At 43.9% G+C, this 17,508-nt stretch overlaps 1 protein-coding gene across 3 annotated transcripts in view; it reads left to right on the top strand.

Annotated features, from left to right (window-relative positions):
- The first annotated feature begins 7,898 nt into the window (after positions 1-7,898).
- MCC (MCC regulator of WNT signaling pathway) overlaps positions 7,899-17,508 on the top strand; it is a 237,668-nt gene continuing 228,058 nt past the window's right edge. The window contains exon 1 of one of the 3 annotated variants that reach the window (XM_036308048.1): positions 7,899-8,536. In XM_036308048.1, the coding sequence (XP_036163941.1) occupies positions 8,480-8,536 (57 nt within the window). In that variant the 5' untranslated portion in view covers positions 7,899-8,479. The remainder of the gene's footprint in view (positions 8,537-17,508) is intronic. The other 2 variants (XM_036308049.1, XM_036308046.1) reach the window with 2 other exon arrangements.

Raw genomic sequence — 17,508 nt, 5'->3', positions numbered from 1 at the left:
GGCACCTCCATGCACAAAGAATAAAATCTATGACCTACACACCCACCGCATAGTCTGGCTCCTCCATCATCTTTTTCACCATGCTCCATCACATTCTCTACCTATTAATTAAAATTTAAACTAAATATAAAACTTGAAGTTTATTGAAATTTATTGGAAAAGTAAAGCCCTTTTCTGCCCCAAGATTTTGTCCTTGCTCAGAGAAGTGCCTAGTAGGCTTCTTCTTGACCTTCAAGCTGCAATGTTATCTTCTCAAGGCCTTCTCTGACAGCTTCACTTAAGGAGCCTGCTCTCCCTCATCACAGCTCCTACTTAATCCTTTCATAGCACCATCACAAGCTGTAACTATCTTCCTTGTTTGTTTATTGATCATTTCCCACCAAGCATGCTGGCTCTGGAAAGCAAGGATTTTTGCCCACACACCACTGAATCCTAAGGCACAACACAACAACTGCACACTGAGTGCTTTTCTTTTTTTGAACGAATGCTATAAACTTGCTGACCCTACATATGGTCACCTATATAAATGGGATGCAGGGATTAGCTAGGTGATTGCAGGATTTCTTCCAGTTTTTAATGTTGTTCTCTGAGAACATTAGAGACCAAGACAAAGATCATCTAGTGCAATGCTGCCCAAATTCTTTATGTTGTGGTACCTGGAGCAAATGATATTTGTGATGGGCAGGCCATTGAGAGAAGAGCTGGTTTGGTGGTTGAACAGAGGGCCACAGGAGTTGGCATAGGGAAAACATTTCTAGACTCAAGAGGGTGGGCTTAGAGATTTAGGGCAGGAAATTCTTCTGAGTATATACTTTGAGAGCTCCCTGACTTTTATGGCCCTCAAGGACTTAGAGGCCTAGGACTTCCTGCTGTCTCTGCATTTTGAAATCCTCCTTTCCCCTGAAAAGTCATTTTCTTCTTCAGGAAATCCCACCAACTTAACATTATTTCAAAGCACTCTCTTTTTTACAATGCAAATACGCCAGGCTCCTTTGAGAAGGTTATGGGTATTTTTCACCTTTGTGTGAATTAGCTTAAGTAGACTGTTCTCTTCCTAGAGTCTCAATGTTTTGTCCAGTTTAAGAGAGTCAAGGTGGAAGGGGGCAACTTTGGAGCTTGGGTCCTTGTGTGAGCTGCAGGAGGACAAGCCTGAATCAGCACAGTGGACTCCTGTGGCAGACCAGGGTGGTTTGGATACCCTAGGAGTAAAGACAGAGGGCTTAGGTCAGCCAGTCCCAAAGATTCAGTCAATTTCCTTAATTCTGGAGGTCAGGATCTTTGCCCAAGATGTTTATTGCCAGTAGAGGATACAGAGAAACCCAGTATAGAATCCATGCTATATAGATATCACAGAGGTCAGCAGGTACACATAGAGGACCAGACTGGCACTGGTAGCAGAAAGGCAATGCCAGGGCACCTACAGCATGCGATTGGTACACAGACCCATCCACTCATCCAAACAGCAACTGCTTTCCCAGGACTACTGCTCACTGCTTCCTCTTTTCCCAGAGACCAGAGTAAAGAAGAGATTAGCTTGTAGAAAAAATAAGGCCCAGGAAGGAGGGGGACCCAGGCCTCAGGATATTGCAGGTGAAAAGAGGTTTTCCTCCTTCTCCCAGACCTGCACCCTGATCTGGATAAATTCCCCTGCCACTTCCTGCCCATACTTCTGAATAGGAGCTTACACTTTGCAGAAGGAGAACTTGGAGAAGCTCTTCTGAAGGGATCGTGCTGAGGCAGCCACACTGTGAAGGGATTTGAGGCATACATACTTGGTAAACTATGGTGAGTGCTAATTTTGAGACCTTTTTCTTATTATACTGGAATTGCACTTGAGTCTTCATTCCCCTTTAGTGTGCTCAGATGACATGCTGAGGAACTCCGTAGGATATTGACTCCATTGCATTCTTGTCTATAGTAATATCTTAGATTTCTTGATAGTAGAGATTCCCAGACTAAGAGGTTAAAAAAAATCACAAGATATTTAAGTTATAGCAAAAACAAAACAAAACAAAAACAACTCTTAATTTCATGGAATCTTAGGTTAGAAGACAACTGATTTGGACTCCCCCTTGTTGCATGAAATTCTACATGCCACTGGTTTTCGGTGTGTCCTACCAGCCTTTAACCTATGCTTGAATAGTGTCAGGGGTGGGGATCACCAGTATTCTATTCTCCTTGCAGTGACAGACAATTTATGGTCTTCCTTGCCTTAAGTTGACATTTGATTATAAATTATCATCAGGCTTTATTCTCCCCCCCCCCCCCATCACACAGAGGACATATGATAACTTTCCAAATAAGTGCTGTTAGTTATTGTGTATGAGGCCTTCTTTTGACTACTCTATAAGTTATACAGCTGTCCCAACTGTTGCTGGTCTCCTAGAAGGTGCATTGGAATCCTCCTCTTCTCCAAGCCCATGGCAAACCTAATCTCATAGGTTTTGTCCTTGGTCCTTTCCTTCCTTCCCTTTTCAGGAACTTTGTTCCATCTTCCTTCTCTCTCTGGGTCTCCAGGGTTTCCCTTAGCCACAGACTACAAATATGCCTATTCTACTCTCTACTCAACATTGCTTACCTACTCTAAGAAACTATCCCATCTCCTGATTTCCTGTCACCATCAAATTTATGAAAAGTGTAGTGCAACCCTAGCCAGTTTGGCTCATTGGATAGAGCATCGGCCTGGGGACTGAAGAGTCCCAGGTTCGATTCCAGTCAAGGGCATGTACCTTGGTTGCAGGCACATCCCCAGTAGGGGGTGTGCAGGAGGCAGCTGATCGATGCTTCTCTCTCATCGATGTTTCTAACTCTCTATCCCTCTCCCTTCCTCTCTGTAAAAAAATCAATAAAATATTTTTTTTAAAAAAAGTGTAGTGCACAGTTATCCCCCCAGTTCTTCATTATTCCTTGTAGCAATCTGGGTTCTGTCTCCTCAGCTTTGTAGAAATGTACCTTTGAAGGACAGTAATGTCTTTGAAACGGACTTTTATCAGTCTTCAGGCTTCTTCTCCTTGCCAAGCCCACTCTATAGCATATATAGCATATAGCCCCTTCTGTCTTGACAACATCTCCTTTAGACTCCCAGACTCAGAGTTCTCCTGGTTATCTTCCCATTTCTGCAAGTGGCTTTCCCCACCATTTCCTCTTTTATTTTTTTGCCTCCATGGAAAAGACTTTCCTTAAGGTAATGTCTTCAGACCACTTCTCTTTTCTTTATCCTGTCCTCCTTGGTAATCTTTCCCTCATTTCCGTTTCATTTATTATTCTTTGTTTAAAATATGTTTTTATTGATTTTTTTAAGAGAGAGAGAGGAAGGCAGAGGGACAGAGAAATAGAAACACCAGTGAGAGAAGAACATCATCAATCAGCTGCCTCCTGCACATCCCCCACTGTGAATCCAATGGTTGACCTCTTAGTTCTTGGGTCTACGCTCAACTGCTAAGCCACACCAGCTGGGCTCATTTACTATTCTAATAGGGGTAACCTCAAGCCTCCACTCCATCTCTATCTCAACCCTGACTTATCTCTATAGCTCCATTTTAACCTTTCTGCTGAACATCTCGGAAAGGTTAAAATTAGTGGTGGCAAGCAGGCTAAATAGCCATCTCAGATGGTGATTAAAGAAAATTTGAATTTATTTAAGGAAAAAGGGTTAGGGGGTGGAAATATCCAAAGGAAAGAGCTATATATACAGCACTGAGCCAAAGGGTATTGGGCCCATGCTGACAGGAAAATGTACTTAGAACAGTGAAACAAGGAAGGGCATAGAAGAAGCAACAGAAAAGTCTAGGCTGGGCTGCTCTGCCTCACTGAGAAGTCAGGGCCTTGGAGACAGGTTCAGGGGGTTAGCCTGGGAGGAGCTGCCACTGCCCATTGCTCCCCTGATTGCAAATCTCATGGGGTCCCTTAGAGGTTGGGGGATATGTGCCTGTGGGAGAAGGAGAGGAAGGGAATGGCAAAGGCATGCTCCTTGGAGGGAGAGTGCGCACTGTGTCCTTTGTCCTGAGTGATGTATCTCTCTCAGGTGGAAATCTTAGGGGAGTTTTCAGGGGAGGTCCTTAATGGAATATCCATAAGCTCTCCAGGTGTGCTTTTTCAAGGTAGTGGTCTCCACTGATTGCTCAGTGCCAGGGCAGGGAGTCAGTAGTCAATGTAGCTGGTTCTGAGGCAGCCATGTCTGATCTTGCTGCTTCTCTGGGCTTGGAGCTGAAATATAACGGAGGCCTAGATGTTATCTTTAGAGAGGAATTTCAGGGGGTCTAAACGGCCTAAACAACATGAAAGATCAGGCGTGCAAACCGAATGACCAGCACTATGCTGGGGAAGAGTAGGTTGCCCTGAGGGTGAGGGTCTTGTTCTCCCTTGCTGGTGAGTTTCTGACCTGGCCCAATATCTAGATGCCACCTTCAACTTGTGATATCCCAAACATAGTTTCCTTCTTAACCTAGTTATTCTCTGGAATACCCATTTCCTCCCTGCTATTCTCCCCTTTCCTCCCCCCAACCCCCACCCCCCGCTTTTTTAGGACATTGCCCAAAATCCTGTTCAAACAAGTTCTAGATCTACAAGTCATTTTTAAGTTCTTTTTCCACACAATTTCTGTCTACTCTCTTTTTATAGCTTCTGCTCCCTCCTGTCCATTCCCATTGCCCCAACTTAAATCAGGCCCTTGTAGCCTCTTGCTAGTATGTTGGTGTATAGTCCACTCGGCATGTCCATTTCCCACTTTCAATTTACCATATTTACTGCTGCCAGATGGTAGTGGAATTGCATCTTTTGTGGTGGTTGAGTATTAAAGTTATTGTTTAAGAAGAAAATTTCTTATTGTTAACATTACTCTTTAAAATGCCTTATATTGCCCATAAAGCAAAATCTACAGACATATTGCTTTTTAATAATTTAACATTGCCAGTTTTTCCTCCACTTTTGGAAGAGATCACTTTTCTTTTTGTTGACTATAAGATTAAGTCATCTGCTTGGTTTTAGTGGCCATCTAGAATGAAAATGTTTCTTAATACACCTTAACTACTTTCTTTTAAAATATGTTTTTTTTAAACACTCAGCACTAGTCTATTTGAATTCATGTTAGTTACTCATGAGTGTGATACAGATTCTCTGGAATGTATGAAAGCACAGTTCTGATCCTGTTATTTCTGTGCTCAAAAATATTCAGTGGCTCTCCATTGCTTATCAGATGTCCCATTTCTTCAGCCTCACACTCAAAACTGTGCGTGATCTGGCTTCAACTCACTCATCGCATCCAGGTTCCATCCCAGAAAGGAATGTCTCCACACATGCTCTGCACATTCCAGTCTCCACCCACACTTTCCCTCACAGGGGTCCCACTGGCGGGTATACCTTGTTCTTACTCCCCATTTCTGCTGGGTTGAGCCATTCTTCAAAGATCATCTCACATGCTGCCTCTCCTAAGACTCCTTTACAGACTCTTCTCTAGCCCAGCTCAGCCAAAAATCCTACTTCCTTTTCTGAACTGCAGTAGGTCTTCATTTGTACTGCATTTATAGCAAGTTTCATTTTCTGTCTAGAATTTTCATTTTTATTTACTTTTGTGTGTGTATATGTGTTAATCCTCAACTGGAGGATATTTTTTCCATTGATTTTTTTTTAAGAGAATGGAAGGGAGGGAGGGAAGAGGGAAGAAGGGTGAGAGAGAGAGAGAGAGAGAGAGAGAGAGAGAGAGAGAGAGAGAAACAGAGATACATTGATCAGTTGCTTCCGACACTCACCCGACTGGGGCCAGAATTGAACCTGCAACCCTTCAGCACAAGGGCTGACACTCTAACCATTTACCACAACAGACAGGCCTTTATTTACCATATTTTTCCGTGTATAAGATGCTATTTTTTTCTAAAATCATCAGACTGAAAATTGAGGAGTGTCTTATACACGGAAGTCAGCTAAGGAGGGAGCCGCAAGAGTACATAGTTGCCCATACCTTGTCAAACAGGCTTCCTCCAATCATGAGCCTTACTATTACTGATGTGAGCTGATGCCGTAATTGGAGGTGGAGTTGGAGACTGTGCAGATGCAACAGGGACGAGAGCATTCTGAGCCCATAAAGATGTCAAAAAATAAAAAGGTAAATACTGGTAAGGAATTGTCTTACTCTGCAAAATTCAAATTGAATGTAATCAGCTATGCAAATGAGCATGGAAATAGAGCTGCAGAGAGACAATTTGGACCTCCTCCCACAGAGTGTATAATCAGACAGTGGAGAAAACAGGAAGAACAACTCCTTAAGATGCCAAAAAAGAAGAACTTAAGAGGAAAACCAGCAAAATGTTTAAAATATTGATTTCTTAATTTGGGGTTGGAAAAGTGGGGGGCATCTTATACATGGGGGTGTCTTATAAATGGAAAAATACGGTAAGTTTTATGAGACTATAAGCACTATGGACAAGGTTAGTGCTTGGATCTTATTTATATCTTTACTAGAGGCCTGGTGCACAAAATTCGTGCACGGGTAGGGTCCCTAGTCCTGGCCAGCGATCAGGGCCAATCGGGGCCTTCCAGCTGCTGGCCAGGGCTTTCATTCCACACCGCCCCCTGTTGGTCAGTGCACATCATGAGAGTGATAGAACTCCCGGTCAAACTCCCATAGGGACACTTTGCCTATTAGCCTTTTACATATGTAGATACTCTTTCACCATCTCCACCTTCAAGCACACAATCAGTTCTCAACAAGTTTGAATGAATAAATAAATAATGCGGCTTCCCAACACCACCCCCCTCCCCCCATGCAAAAGAATTTCTCCCAATGTGCTATAGTCTGGCAGTGCCCCAGAAGGTAGGATTCAGGGCTCCAAAGAAGCAGCAAACTCTTCTTCATCCCAGTAGTGTCTGAAGTCAATGAATGAACTCAACAGGAAGGCAGATGGGCAAGCAGATATATGCAAATGCAAAACTCTTTGCTCTTTCTTACAAAGCAAAGTAAACATTCTATTTAGGGAAAGAAAGAAAAAAAAGACCTTGCAAATGTACAATACAATGGCTTTTTCATAGAAGGCTTCAGGAAATGCCAAGGTCTGTCATTGGGGTTGGAGACAGTTTGTTCCCATTGTGTAGAAAGAGACGGTTAATGCCGAAGACCTGCTGTTTTAAAGGATCAGACACGTTCCAGTGCATCTCAAGTTCAGTGGGACTTTAACCTTTATGGAGAGAAAATCCCCTCCCCGCCTTGTTTTTAACTCCAGGCTGAAGGGAAGCTCTGACTCCAGGAGTTCACTGGATATAACAGCCCTTAAATCTTTCCTGATTCATACTCCAAGCCCCAGAAATACAAACCTAGCTCTGCTCAGATGCGCAGTAAGATTTTAAAGGAAGGTCTGGGAGTTGAAGAGGATGGGAATGTAATATATTTAAGGAAGGTCTGGGCGTTGGGGACGAAAGGTTATTTGAGCCTGTCTTACATCTTTCAAGGGATGGGGCATCTTGATCTTTATTATGGGCATGCAGAAAGTGTAATCTGCCCGCAGCGACAGAGGGAGTTTGACAGTGAATTTACACCCTCGGTGTTGACTTTAGACTGATCAGGGAAAATACCCGCCCTACACTCTTGTAAAATCTTAATGTACCGTGAGAAGCGCACAGCGTGGCCTGATGTACAGTGTTCAGATTTGTCCTGACGTTATTGAATCGTGGCAAGTGGCTTCCAGGAGGGAAGGTGTTGGTTTTTGTTTTTGTTTTTTTCTGCACAATTACTCAGGTGTCTTTTCCTGTTTCTCTTCTTCCTCCTGGACTTGGGTCCTGGAATCACTTGGGTCCTAGAGAGCTCTTCCCTGCACGTCTCAGCTCTGCCTCCTGCGGGCTCCCCCCGCCCCCCGCGCCCCCGCTTTTCTCTTTCTGGCCCCGCCTCCTCCGCGCGCCCCGTAGCCAGCAGCTAGACAGCTGTGTTCAATCAGAAACCACTTACAACTCCAGCCGATTCAAACGGGAAACTTCGGCGTGAAGCGCAGCTCCGCTCGGGCTCTCTTTAGCTTTCTTTCCTTCCCAGGAGCCCGGGGAGCGGATCTTCCTCGCCCCGCCGCCCGGGTTTGTTCTGGAGCTCGACGAAGCCCTCTAGGGTGCAGGATCTTGCTGGGAGGTGCCTCCAGCCTGGTCATGGGGGTCGGCGAGACGCCGCAGGAGTGGTGAGCGGCGCCGAGGGTGGCACTGCCCCGGGACCCGGCGGTGGGCGCGCGCGGGCGGGTCCCCGCGCCGGCTCGGCCGCTGCAGCAGCTGCGAGCGCGCCACGCCACCCAGCCTCCTGCAGCAATGCCTCGCCCGTGAGTCGCGAGCCGGCTCTGCTCCTCTTCGGAGTGTTGGCATCCTTCGTTAGGACTGCACCGCTGTCCTGGGTGAAAATGGCTGTCTAGACTAGAATCTGCCAGAAGGGACCAAGCAGTGGATAGCGAGCCTGTGAAGCCTAACTCACAGCTGCGAGACCTGGAGGAGGAGCTCGGCTCTGAAAAGTGCAGACATGAATTCTGGAGTTGCCTTGAAATACGGAAACGACTCCTCGGCCGAGCTGAGCGAGGTAAGAAACAGCTGAGGTCGAGAGCTCTGGTTTCCTAGGCAGAGTGGCTTTTTGACCCCCCTCCCCCCTTTCTTAATCCCCCCCAGCCCGGTACCGCACCCGCCTCGCACTCCCTGTCTGGAGACAGCGCAATTAAAGATTAATAGATTTTCTGGATCTTGTTTTAACTTGTAGTGTTACTCAGGAAATGACCTGAACTGGCTTGATGTTTCAGTCTGAAACGAGTGGCTTAAAAAAGAAACAAGCTCTCACCACCCGCCGAGGCGTTTTTACTCTCCGCGGTCTGGGTCCCCTGTCCCTTCCCACCCGTTTCCCCCCGTTTATGTACAACTCTGCTTTTCGTACTCACAAAATACCCGGGGATCCCAGCTGAGCTTAAGCCAGCGGTAACTAATTTGGTGGGGCCCGGGAACTCATTGGATTATTAAATCTGCCACTTGGCTCCCACGTGTGATGCGTTTGGATAAATCCGGGCAAGGTGGTCTCTCCGCGGCGGAGACGAATGACCGCGCTGGGGAGTTGCGTGGGGAGGAAGCACATCAAAGCCGCTTAGAACTTTATTTCCTGTCCGGGACTGGACTTCTGAGTCTTTGAGGCAAGAGCATTTGCAATTCCTGGCTCTTACAGTAACATAGCCACTTGAGTGTTTGAGACCTTGCTTTGAAATTAAAGGCTACATCAAACGGCATGCGAATATGTGAACGGTAAGGATGCCCAAAGCCACCTTTTTGATGACTTTAGGGATGCCTGGGGCACATCCCTCCTCTCCCCCCCCCCCCCCCGCCCCCCAAGGCTTTGAATACCTGAAAAGTAGGGACGGGAAACCTACAGAACTGGGAGCTCAGAAGAAAGCCTGAGACGGTGTCTACAGCAGGAGGCTGGATGGCTGTAGGATTTCCTCCTAGCACCATCCCTGAGCCATTTCTGGGAGCAAAAGTAGAATAAATAGTCTGTGCTTCTTCAGTATGGCTGAAGAAAGGAAGGGGGGAGGGGGGCGAGGCAGGGTGAAGGCCGGTGTAAAAACAGCCGGAAGGCAGATAGAAGTGATGTCAGATTACTTACCGTGAAGGGAAAATGAAAGGCTCAAGCCCTCGCTTGGGGAGAGGGCTGGTGATGGGGAAGGAAGGGGGTGTACAGGGGAAACTCCATAGGTCTGGGGCTGGTATCCAGCACTCCAGCCTGGTGCTCTAAGTGTCTTACTGCTATGCTGTGCCTGCTGGGGTTTGGAATAGCATTTTGAGGTGTTGGTCCAATGAGTAGAGGCATTGCCTAACCCCTGTGCTTTCCCTTGTGATGAAGAAGACAGGAGATGCAAAGGGTAGGGCTTAATTTAAAACTGGGAGGCAGAGGGAAAGCCTGAAGACCTAAGTGACTTTCGCCAATTTTAAATGCAGGGGGAGGTTTCAGATCTAAGAAGAACCCAGGTCCTGCTCCATTACTGACACTATTTGAGGAGAAGCCTTTGTCTTATCTACTAAGGTCATTTAAAAACTAAAAAACTAAAGGCTTGAAGAGAGTCTTGGCTAGGCCTTTCACATTGTTTATTTCTACCTGGCAGCTTTCACACTTTCACCTGAAAGGTGCTGTTCAATTACCTCTGTTTCAAAATGAATTGTGGAGAGAGAGGAGGCCTGGGTTGACTTGAATAGTATTGGCAGGGTCAGGGAGGACATTAGATGCAAAACCCAGGTGGGAGGTAACACTCTCCATCCTGTGTCTGGTGCGCCTCATTTTTCCACGCCTTAGAAAACCTGTGGCCAAATGCAAGCTGCGAGGGCGCTCTGTGACCTCTGCATTAGTTGGAGCGATATCTCAGCATTACAAGACATAGTTTTGTCCCCCGGGCAATAAACAGGTTTCTGTCCCAACCATATCCTTTACCAAATTTTCTTTCCTTTTTCTCAGTGTCTGCTCATTCATTGCTTGCCTTCTTTAGAGCCTTCTTTTTAGGCTCAATGACTTAGTACTCCTCCATCCCCCAATCCTAGTTTCCCTGCAGATTAAGTAGTTGCAACAAATTGTGAAGATAGTTTTGTGGGGTTTTTTTTTTAGCTTTTGTACATATTTTAAATTATGGTATGTGTAAAGAGAGTTTGAGAGGTAAGGGTGTGAGGTTCATACCTTATGGACAATTGACCATAGGTAGAGGGCATTTTACTCTCTCCCAATCACATGGGCAATAGTCCCATGTTCTGTAATATCTATAGATCAGTAAGGATATGGACCCAGGAAGATTCTAATACAATTCATTTGTATTTCTCCCTTTACCTTTGCTTCACAATCACTTCTCTTTGGCGTAAAGGAGAGTTTCTTCTTTTCACCGTAATTTTTCTTTTAAACACTGGTTTTGCTTTAACATCTTGGTGGCTGGGGGGGGGGGGGGGGCGGGGCGGGGCAAAGTCCCCATCCTTTTTTGATGGTTGGTTCCTCCTCATCTGGAAGCAGAGCTAATAAAATCCCTGAGGGGCCCCTTTAATGCCATATCTCTTATTGCCCAGGAGTCTCAACACTGCCTGGAGGTCACCATGGGGTCAGATTCAGCCTGATGTTCACCAGGCATTTCAGGGGCAGGAAAAACTCAAAGGGCTCAGCATTATTCTGGGTATTAGAAACAGAGGCCTCTCTCGTTGGCGTTGACTTGTGAGCTTATCCCTTCTGCAAGGGTCCTCTAGCCATACGAGTCACTGACTTCATAACGTCCTGAACAAGGAAGTGACTTGAATCCATTTCTAGTTGTAATCTGCTGGACCTTCACGAGAGCAGCAAGCTTTGGTCAACAATTCAGGCGTTGACCTCTGCCTGCCCTGCTCCAGGAAAGCTTCCTTACCAGAGAGGCAGGAGAGACTGGGTGTGAGGGAGACTGGAGGAGACTGAGAGGGCTGGGAGTTGGGCATGAGGTGTTTTGCAAGTGTGAGAACTTTAAGATACTGGAAAACAGGAAATTCATGAATGTGTTCCTGTTGTGTCTTTAGTTTGAACAATAGCTGTTTAAGATCCTATGAGGTGATTATAGGAGAGAGTAAAATGCCCTCTACCTATGGTCAATTTTTATTTATCCATGACCACAAATGGCTTATGTCAATTCTGAACACTTGAACCAAAACAAACTAGTCATTAGCATTAACAAAGGTAATTCAAAGGAAAATTTGAGAAACATGAGTTGGCGATTCTTTTTTTTTTTTCCTTAGCTATTAGCTGTCCCTATCAAAGACTCAAAGGATGTTTTTCTTTTTCTAATAGGAGGTTAAGGAAGGACTTTAATATCAGCCAAATCGAACGCACTTAGAAAATTAAGTGGTTGGCTTTCAGTCTTCCTCCAAGATCAAGAAGCTGACTGGACACACTGCCAGCAGCATTAGATTAAATTCTCCCAAACCTTGTCAAGGAAGGCTCTTCAATCTTCTCAACCCCGTGGGTTTTCAGTTGGCAGTTAATTCTGTTTAACTTGGTAAAACCTGTGGGACCAGTTTCACAATCACATCTCTTGGTCCTTAGAGTAATTCAGACTTTGGGAAGAAGTCTTGTGCAGCATTATCAGAGTACGACTTGAATTTACTCATCTTTACAGAATACCTGTCCACTCAGTCTGCTTGTCTAATAGGCAGCTATCTATTTATGTAGCAAAATAAAGAGTTATCTTTAAGAGTTTGTTCTTCTAAGTCAAAGATTTTCAAGGTTTTCACAGATTTGGCTGAAAGGCAAGATCTCAACAGAAAAGCTCCTATAATATTACTGCATGAAATATGAATTTAATGTTGAAATGCAAATCATTGTTATTGTTCTGATATTTTGGATTTATTTTGTAAGCGTTCTTAGTTATCTTGAAAATCACAATGAGCAAAACATTCTTTAAATTCCTGAGGGGGGAAAAAAGAGTTTGTTCTTTCCTGGCAATCATGAAAACCACTGGGAATGAAAAAAAATTATTTTCCTAACGCAAAGAATACTTTGTTCGAAGCAATTAACCTATATTTTGTCTTTTAAATATTAAACAATGAACAGGTAAAATTCTCCCATCACGATTTATTTTGAAACCTTAGTTGCCCTGGAAATTGTATTTCCCTAACTCTCTCCTCATCACATTATTCAAAGCCTCTTTCATAAGATTATTCCACTCCTGAATATAGGTTATAGAGGCAACTCCCTGCTTTCACCATTTACTTGTTGGGTAGCTACTGAAACCCCACATCTTCACTGATACTCCAATTAAGAAGTAGATTATATGGGAGAAAATTGCTCTCTAGATAGATTATCTTGTATATATATCTCTAAGTGTCCATCTCACAGATGTACTTACTCTTTTTAGTCAAGTTACACGGTATCAGAATCTAAAGGGCCTATGACATCACCTAGTATGCCCACTCCCCGTTATACCTCTTCACCTCCTCTGTTTCTATAGAATCCCACTTCATTGTGGTGAGGTGTGTAATGTCTGTCTTAGCCACAGATGATAAGCACCAGAAGGGCAGTGTTAAGACCTGTCAGAGTCTGGCACATAGTAGGTGTTCTAGGAATGTTTGATGAATGAACACCTTGCCTCTTCTCTCTCTTTCCCTTTTTTATAAATGTAGAATTTGAAAAATTGATTTAAGAGGCTCTTTGGCTGTGTAACAAACTGCTCTCAAATTTAGAGACTTCAAATGACAATCTTATTTGCTCCTGATTTTGCAATTTGGGCAGAGTTCAAGGGGAAAGACCTGTGACTGCAACTGGAAGATCCACTTCCAAACGGGCTTAATCACAGGGCTGGCAAATCAGTGCTGGCTGTAGACTGGAGATCACCTCAGTTCTCTTGGAAGTGGGCCTGTCCGTGTGGCTGCTTGGATTTCTTCTCCCTGTGGCGGCTGGGTTCCAAGAAGCAGGAGGTGGAAGCTGAAGGTTCTTTTAAAATGTAGGACTGAAACGGGCACCAGGTCACTTCTATGTGCTCTGCTGGTCAGAACAGCTGTGTGCTTAGCCCAGAGGCAAAGGGTGAACAAATATATCTCACCAGTCCAAGGGGGAGGTGACAAAGACTTTGCAACCATTTTTAATCCACTCCAGAGGCCACAAACTGACAGAATCGTGTCTAAAACACTGGTCTCTTAAGTCCCGATGTTTGGCAGTAGCCTTTGTTGCTTTGTCTTTTAGCTATTAATTCAGTGGTCTGTAATGGCTAACACTTTCTGAGCATGTTCCAGGCATTGACATGCTTCATTGTCAAAAAACCCTATGAGGCACATTCTGTTATGCCCATGTTACAGGTACAGAAGTTGAGGCATAAAGAGGTGAAAAACTTACCAAGATTATACAGACTATAAATGGTGGAGTTGGGAGTTGAGCCCAGGTCAGCCATTTGTACAGAGTTTCCTTTCATTCATTTCTGCTCTGAGCTTTTGATCACATGTTCCTAGGAGAGAGTATTCTATTTAATAAGCCTGTTTGACTTGACTTGTATTGTAATCTCTATTCAATACCCAGAGAAATGTTTTTGATGACAATGAAATGGATATGATTAAAACGATATGGTCACTTTCAAGTGGCTGAGAAATTCTAGGCCAGTGGTTCTCAACCTTGGCTGCACATTAGAATCACCTGGAAATCTTTTTAAAATCCTGATTTCTGGGCCTCATTCCCAGAGGCTAGCAGATTTGAGGTGCCAGAACTTTAAGTGGGAGCACCTGTCTAGAGCAGGGTATGGGATGGTAAGCTCAAGGGTGCTGTTTAATAGCTGCCTGAAGCTGATTTATTGACTCCAAGTCACGTGGATGGCTTCTTCCGAAGTCAGACTGCAACTGGAAGGTAAAACCTGCACTTAGGGCACAATTAAGAAGTTGTTGATGAGCAAGGATTGCAAGTTTAGTGTTTGATCACTGGAATCAAATTTCAGAAAACCAAGATTACATTTTAAGTAATCTCTAGATTCAGGAAAAGAGGTTTGTGTTTGTGAGATTATAGAATCAGACAAGCCAAAAAAGACTCAGAAGATTGATAGATAATAGTTATAACATGGATTTTTTTTTTTAATGTCAGCAAGGGGATGTCATGGCAAAGATAAATTATATGCAATTATTTTCTTGAACTCTCCCTCCCCCTAACCACACCCAGATTCCTAGCAGTGGTAACATGGATTCAGATAAAGAGTTCAACTTATAGAGTAAATATTTACTGGGAGCACAGAGCTATCCTCTTTTTCTAGCAAATGTTCTTTTTTTCTTGCTGAACCAAAATAGCCAAAATTAGTACATACATAGGCGAAAGAGGACATCTTTGGGGAGGTTTGCATTATCGTAAGGAGTGACTGAGGTTTGTAAAGCAATTTACGTAAAATTTTTCAAGATATTTCTTATACAGTGGGGCCTTGGCTTACAAGTTTAATTCGTTCCGTGACGGAGCTCATAACTCAAATTACTCGTATGTCAAGTCAAAAAGTGAACGAGTAAGACATGTAATGCTGGGCTGATGTTGTGGCGTTCACTGTGACGTTCGCTGTGCCAACTAGCTGTGGGGTATCTGAAGCTGGCTCGTAGCCCGAATTTTAGCTCGCAACTCAAAGCAAAAAAATCGGCCAAGAGACAGCTCGTATCTCGAAAAACTCTTTAGTCGGGACACTCATAAGTCAAGGCCCCACTGTACTCAGCAAAAAGATTAAACCTTGAGAAACTTTGTGGGGGCTAGGGGAAGCAAAGAGATTAAACCTTGAAATTTGGGGGAAGAGGGGAAATCCAGAATTAGCAGCTGTTGCTGCTACTGCCATACAAAAAAAAAAAAAAAAAAAAAAACCAAAACACTATAGGTTTAGGTTTGTTAACTTTGTAACTGAGCAACCAAAGCCTGTTGGACTGGGAAAAGTGTGTGGCCAAAGCTACTTGATGCTTTGATTGGTAGGATGTTTTGAAGCAGATGAGTTGAGTCCGGAGGTTTGATCAGTGCTTGGAATATATGATGGAGCATATGGTGCCAGAGGTGGAAATGCATCTTAAGCCTAAGCTTTAGTGTTTGGTAACCTGAGAGCAGAAAGTCTCCCGAAGCCTGTGTGTGTGCATGCATGCCAGTTAAGGGCTCCAGCTGGATTTTGAGAAATAATGAAGCGGTTATCAACGGAAGAATGCCAACATGGAGGAAGATTGCCTGGCGATTAGGAAAGCAGTGGAGTCCTCTGGTTGGCTTCATGGTAAGAGTGGGAGTAATTGCTTGCCCCTGTTTCCTATGGGTTGTATGGACTTGTCCATAGAATATGTGGCACATGTATGACTTCTTGTTTCTGCCTGGGCCCCTTCTCCTCCCAAGTTAGTTGTTCTTTCTTATATCCGTGTTCAGTCCTGACTGTAATGATGGCCAGCCTTCCCAGGAGACCATGAGGTCTTTGAAGGCAGGGACAGAACAAAGCCCATCACTGTTATTGCCAGCACCTTGTCAATGTGTGCATAATAGGGCATTAACAAACTTCAGAGTTACTTGTGTGGACCAAAACCCAGTTTCCATGTCACAAACTGACTGATGATTGACCACTCTACATTTTTGTTAAAGTGCACATTGAGGGAATTTAGTTTGGTCATTATTACTGTCACTTACGCTCTGTTGCCAATTTGTTTACTCAACAAATACTGTGTGCCTTCTATATGCCAGGTGCTGTTCTTAGGTCTGAGGATACAGACACAAGCAAAACTGATGTAGTCCCTGTTCTAATGGATCTTACATTCTAGGAGGAGACAGATGAGATGTGAGTCCAGTAGTGATATATGCTTGAGAGAGAAAATCCCACAGGGACGGAAGGAGAGAGGGATGCTATTACAGTGGTCAGGGAAGACCTGTGTGCAGGAATCTGTGATTTTAGATCTGAATGAAATAAGGGATAGAGCCACACAAAGACAGGGGGTGGTCATTTCAGGCGGAGGGAAGAACAGAGCCAAGGTGCGAAGGTGGTGTGGCTGGGAGTATAGCGAACAAGGGAAACAAAAAGAGATGGTCTGAGAACACAGATCTGCCTCCATCACCTACAGCCTCATTAGCTATGGGAAAGAATCAGGATTTCTCCGGAGTGTTTTGAACGTAACCTGAATTTTTTAAATCTGTATACTTTTTTATTTTATTTTATTTTATTGTGGGGCAGTGTAGGAAAGATGACAAGAAAAGGAGGAATTAGCAAAAAAACAAACAAACAAACAAAAAAAGTCCTGGAAGGCTTTGTCCCAAAAGCCTATTAAAGAAAGTATTTTCAGAAGAAGCTAGCGTGATCAGTCATAAAATGCTTCCCCTTTTGCTCCACTCCCTTAAAGTCTATGCATATTCCCAAACTTTCAAATTGTGTCATTTCTCCTATCAGAAATAATTGTTATTTTCCATAAAAATAAACTGTTATTATTTTTTTGACATACTCAGCATATTTGGAGTTTATTTCCCCCTTAAAGGGAATGGCTTGAAGAACTGAGTGGCAGGGACATCAGCCAGGAATGATTTGAAAACTGCCTTTCCTTGATGGACGGTTCAGGGTGGATGGATGCTGATGATGGAGACGATAAGTGGGTCTGAATTAGGAAAATGGGTTTTACTTTCCATTGTCACTTGGACCAGTTGCCTTCAATTATTTAAATCACTGGCTTTGTTTTTTTTTTAAATTAACTTTATTCAGTTGATTGATTTATAACAAATACCATTTCAAGGATCCTGAAATGCTGACACTTCCTTTTTCCTGTCGAAAAGCTCCTTGAGAGTTAGATTATGGCCAGAAAGTTGCATGGGCAGCATGAGACTGCACAAAGGGGACACTTCTGTTGGGGGTGCCATTAAGTTAATCTTTGATTTGCATGACTGATGAGGAAACTGAGGCCTGAATAAGGCTGGCTAGTGGCAGAGTGGGAAATGTAGAACTCATATTCTTTTTATCTTCCAGGAATATGTTTTTCTTTTCTTCCTCACCTTCCTGTTTCTATGTCACAGGATTTGCTTTAAAATATGTGTTATCTAATGTTCTGTTTTTATTTTAAAAGGAG

This window comes from Myotis myotis, unplaced genomic scaffold (genome assembly GCF_014108235.1).
Source record: "Myotis myotis isolate mMyoMyo1 unplaced genomic scaffold, mMyoMyo1.p scaffold_m19_p_5, whole genome shotgun sequence".
Taxonomy (NCBI): domain Eukaryota; kingdom Metazoa; phylum Chordata; class Mammalia; order Chiroptera; family Vespertilionidae; genus Myotis; species Myotis myotis.
Note: the sequence above shows the minus strand (reverse complement) of the source record. Positions and strands in the feature narration are given on the sequence as shown.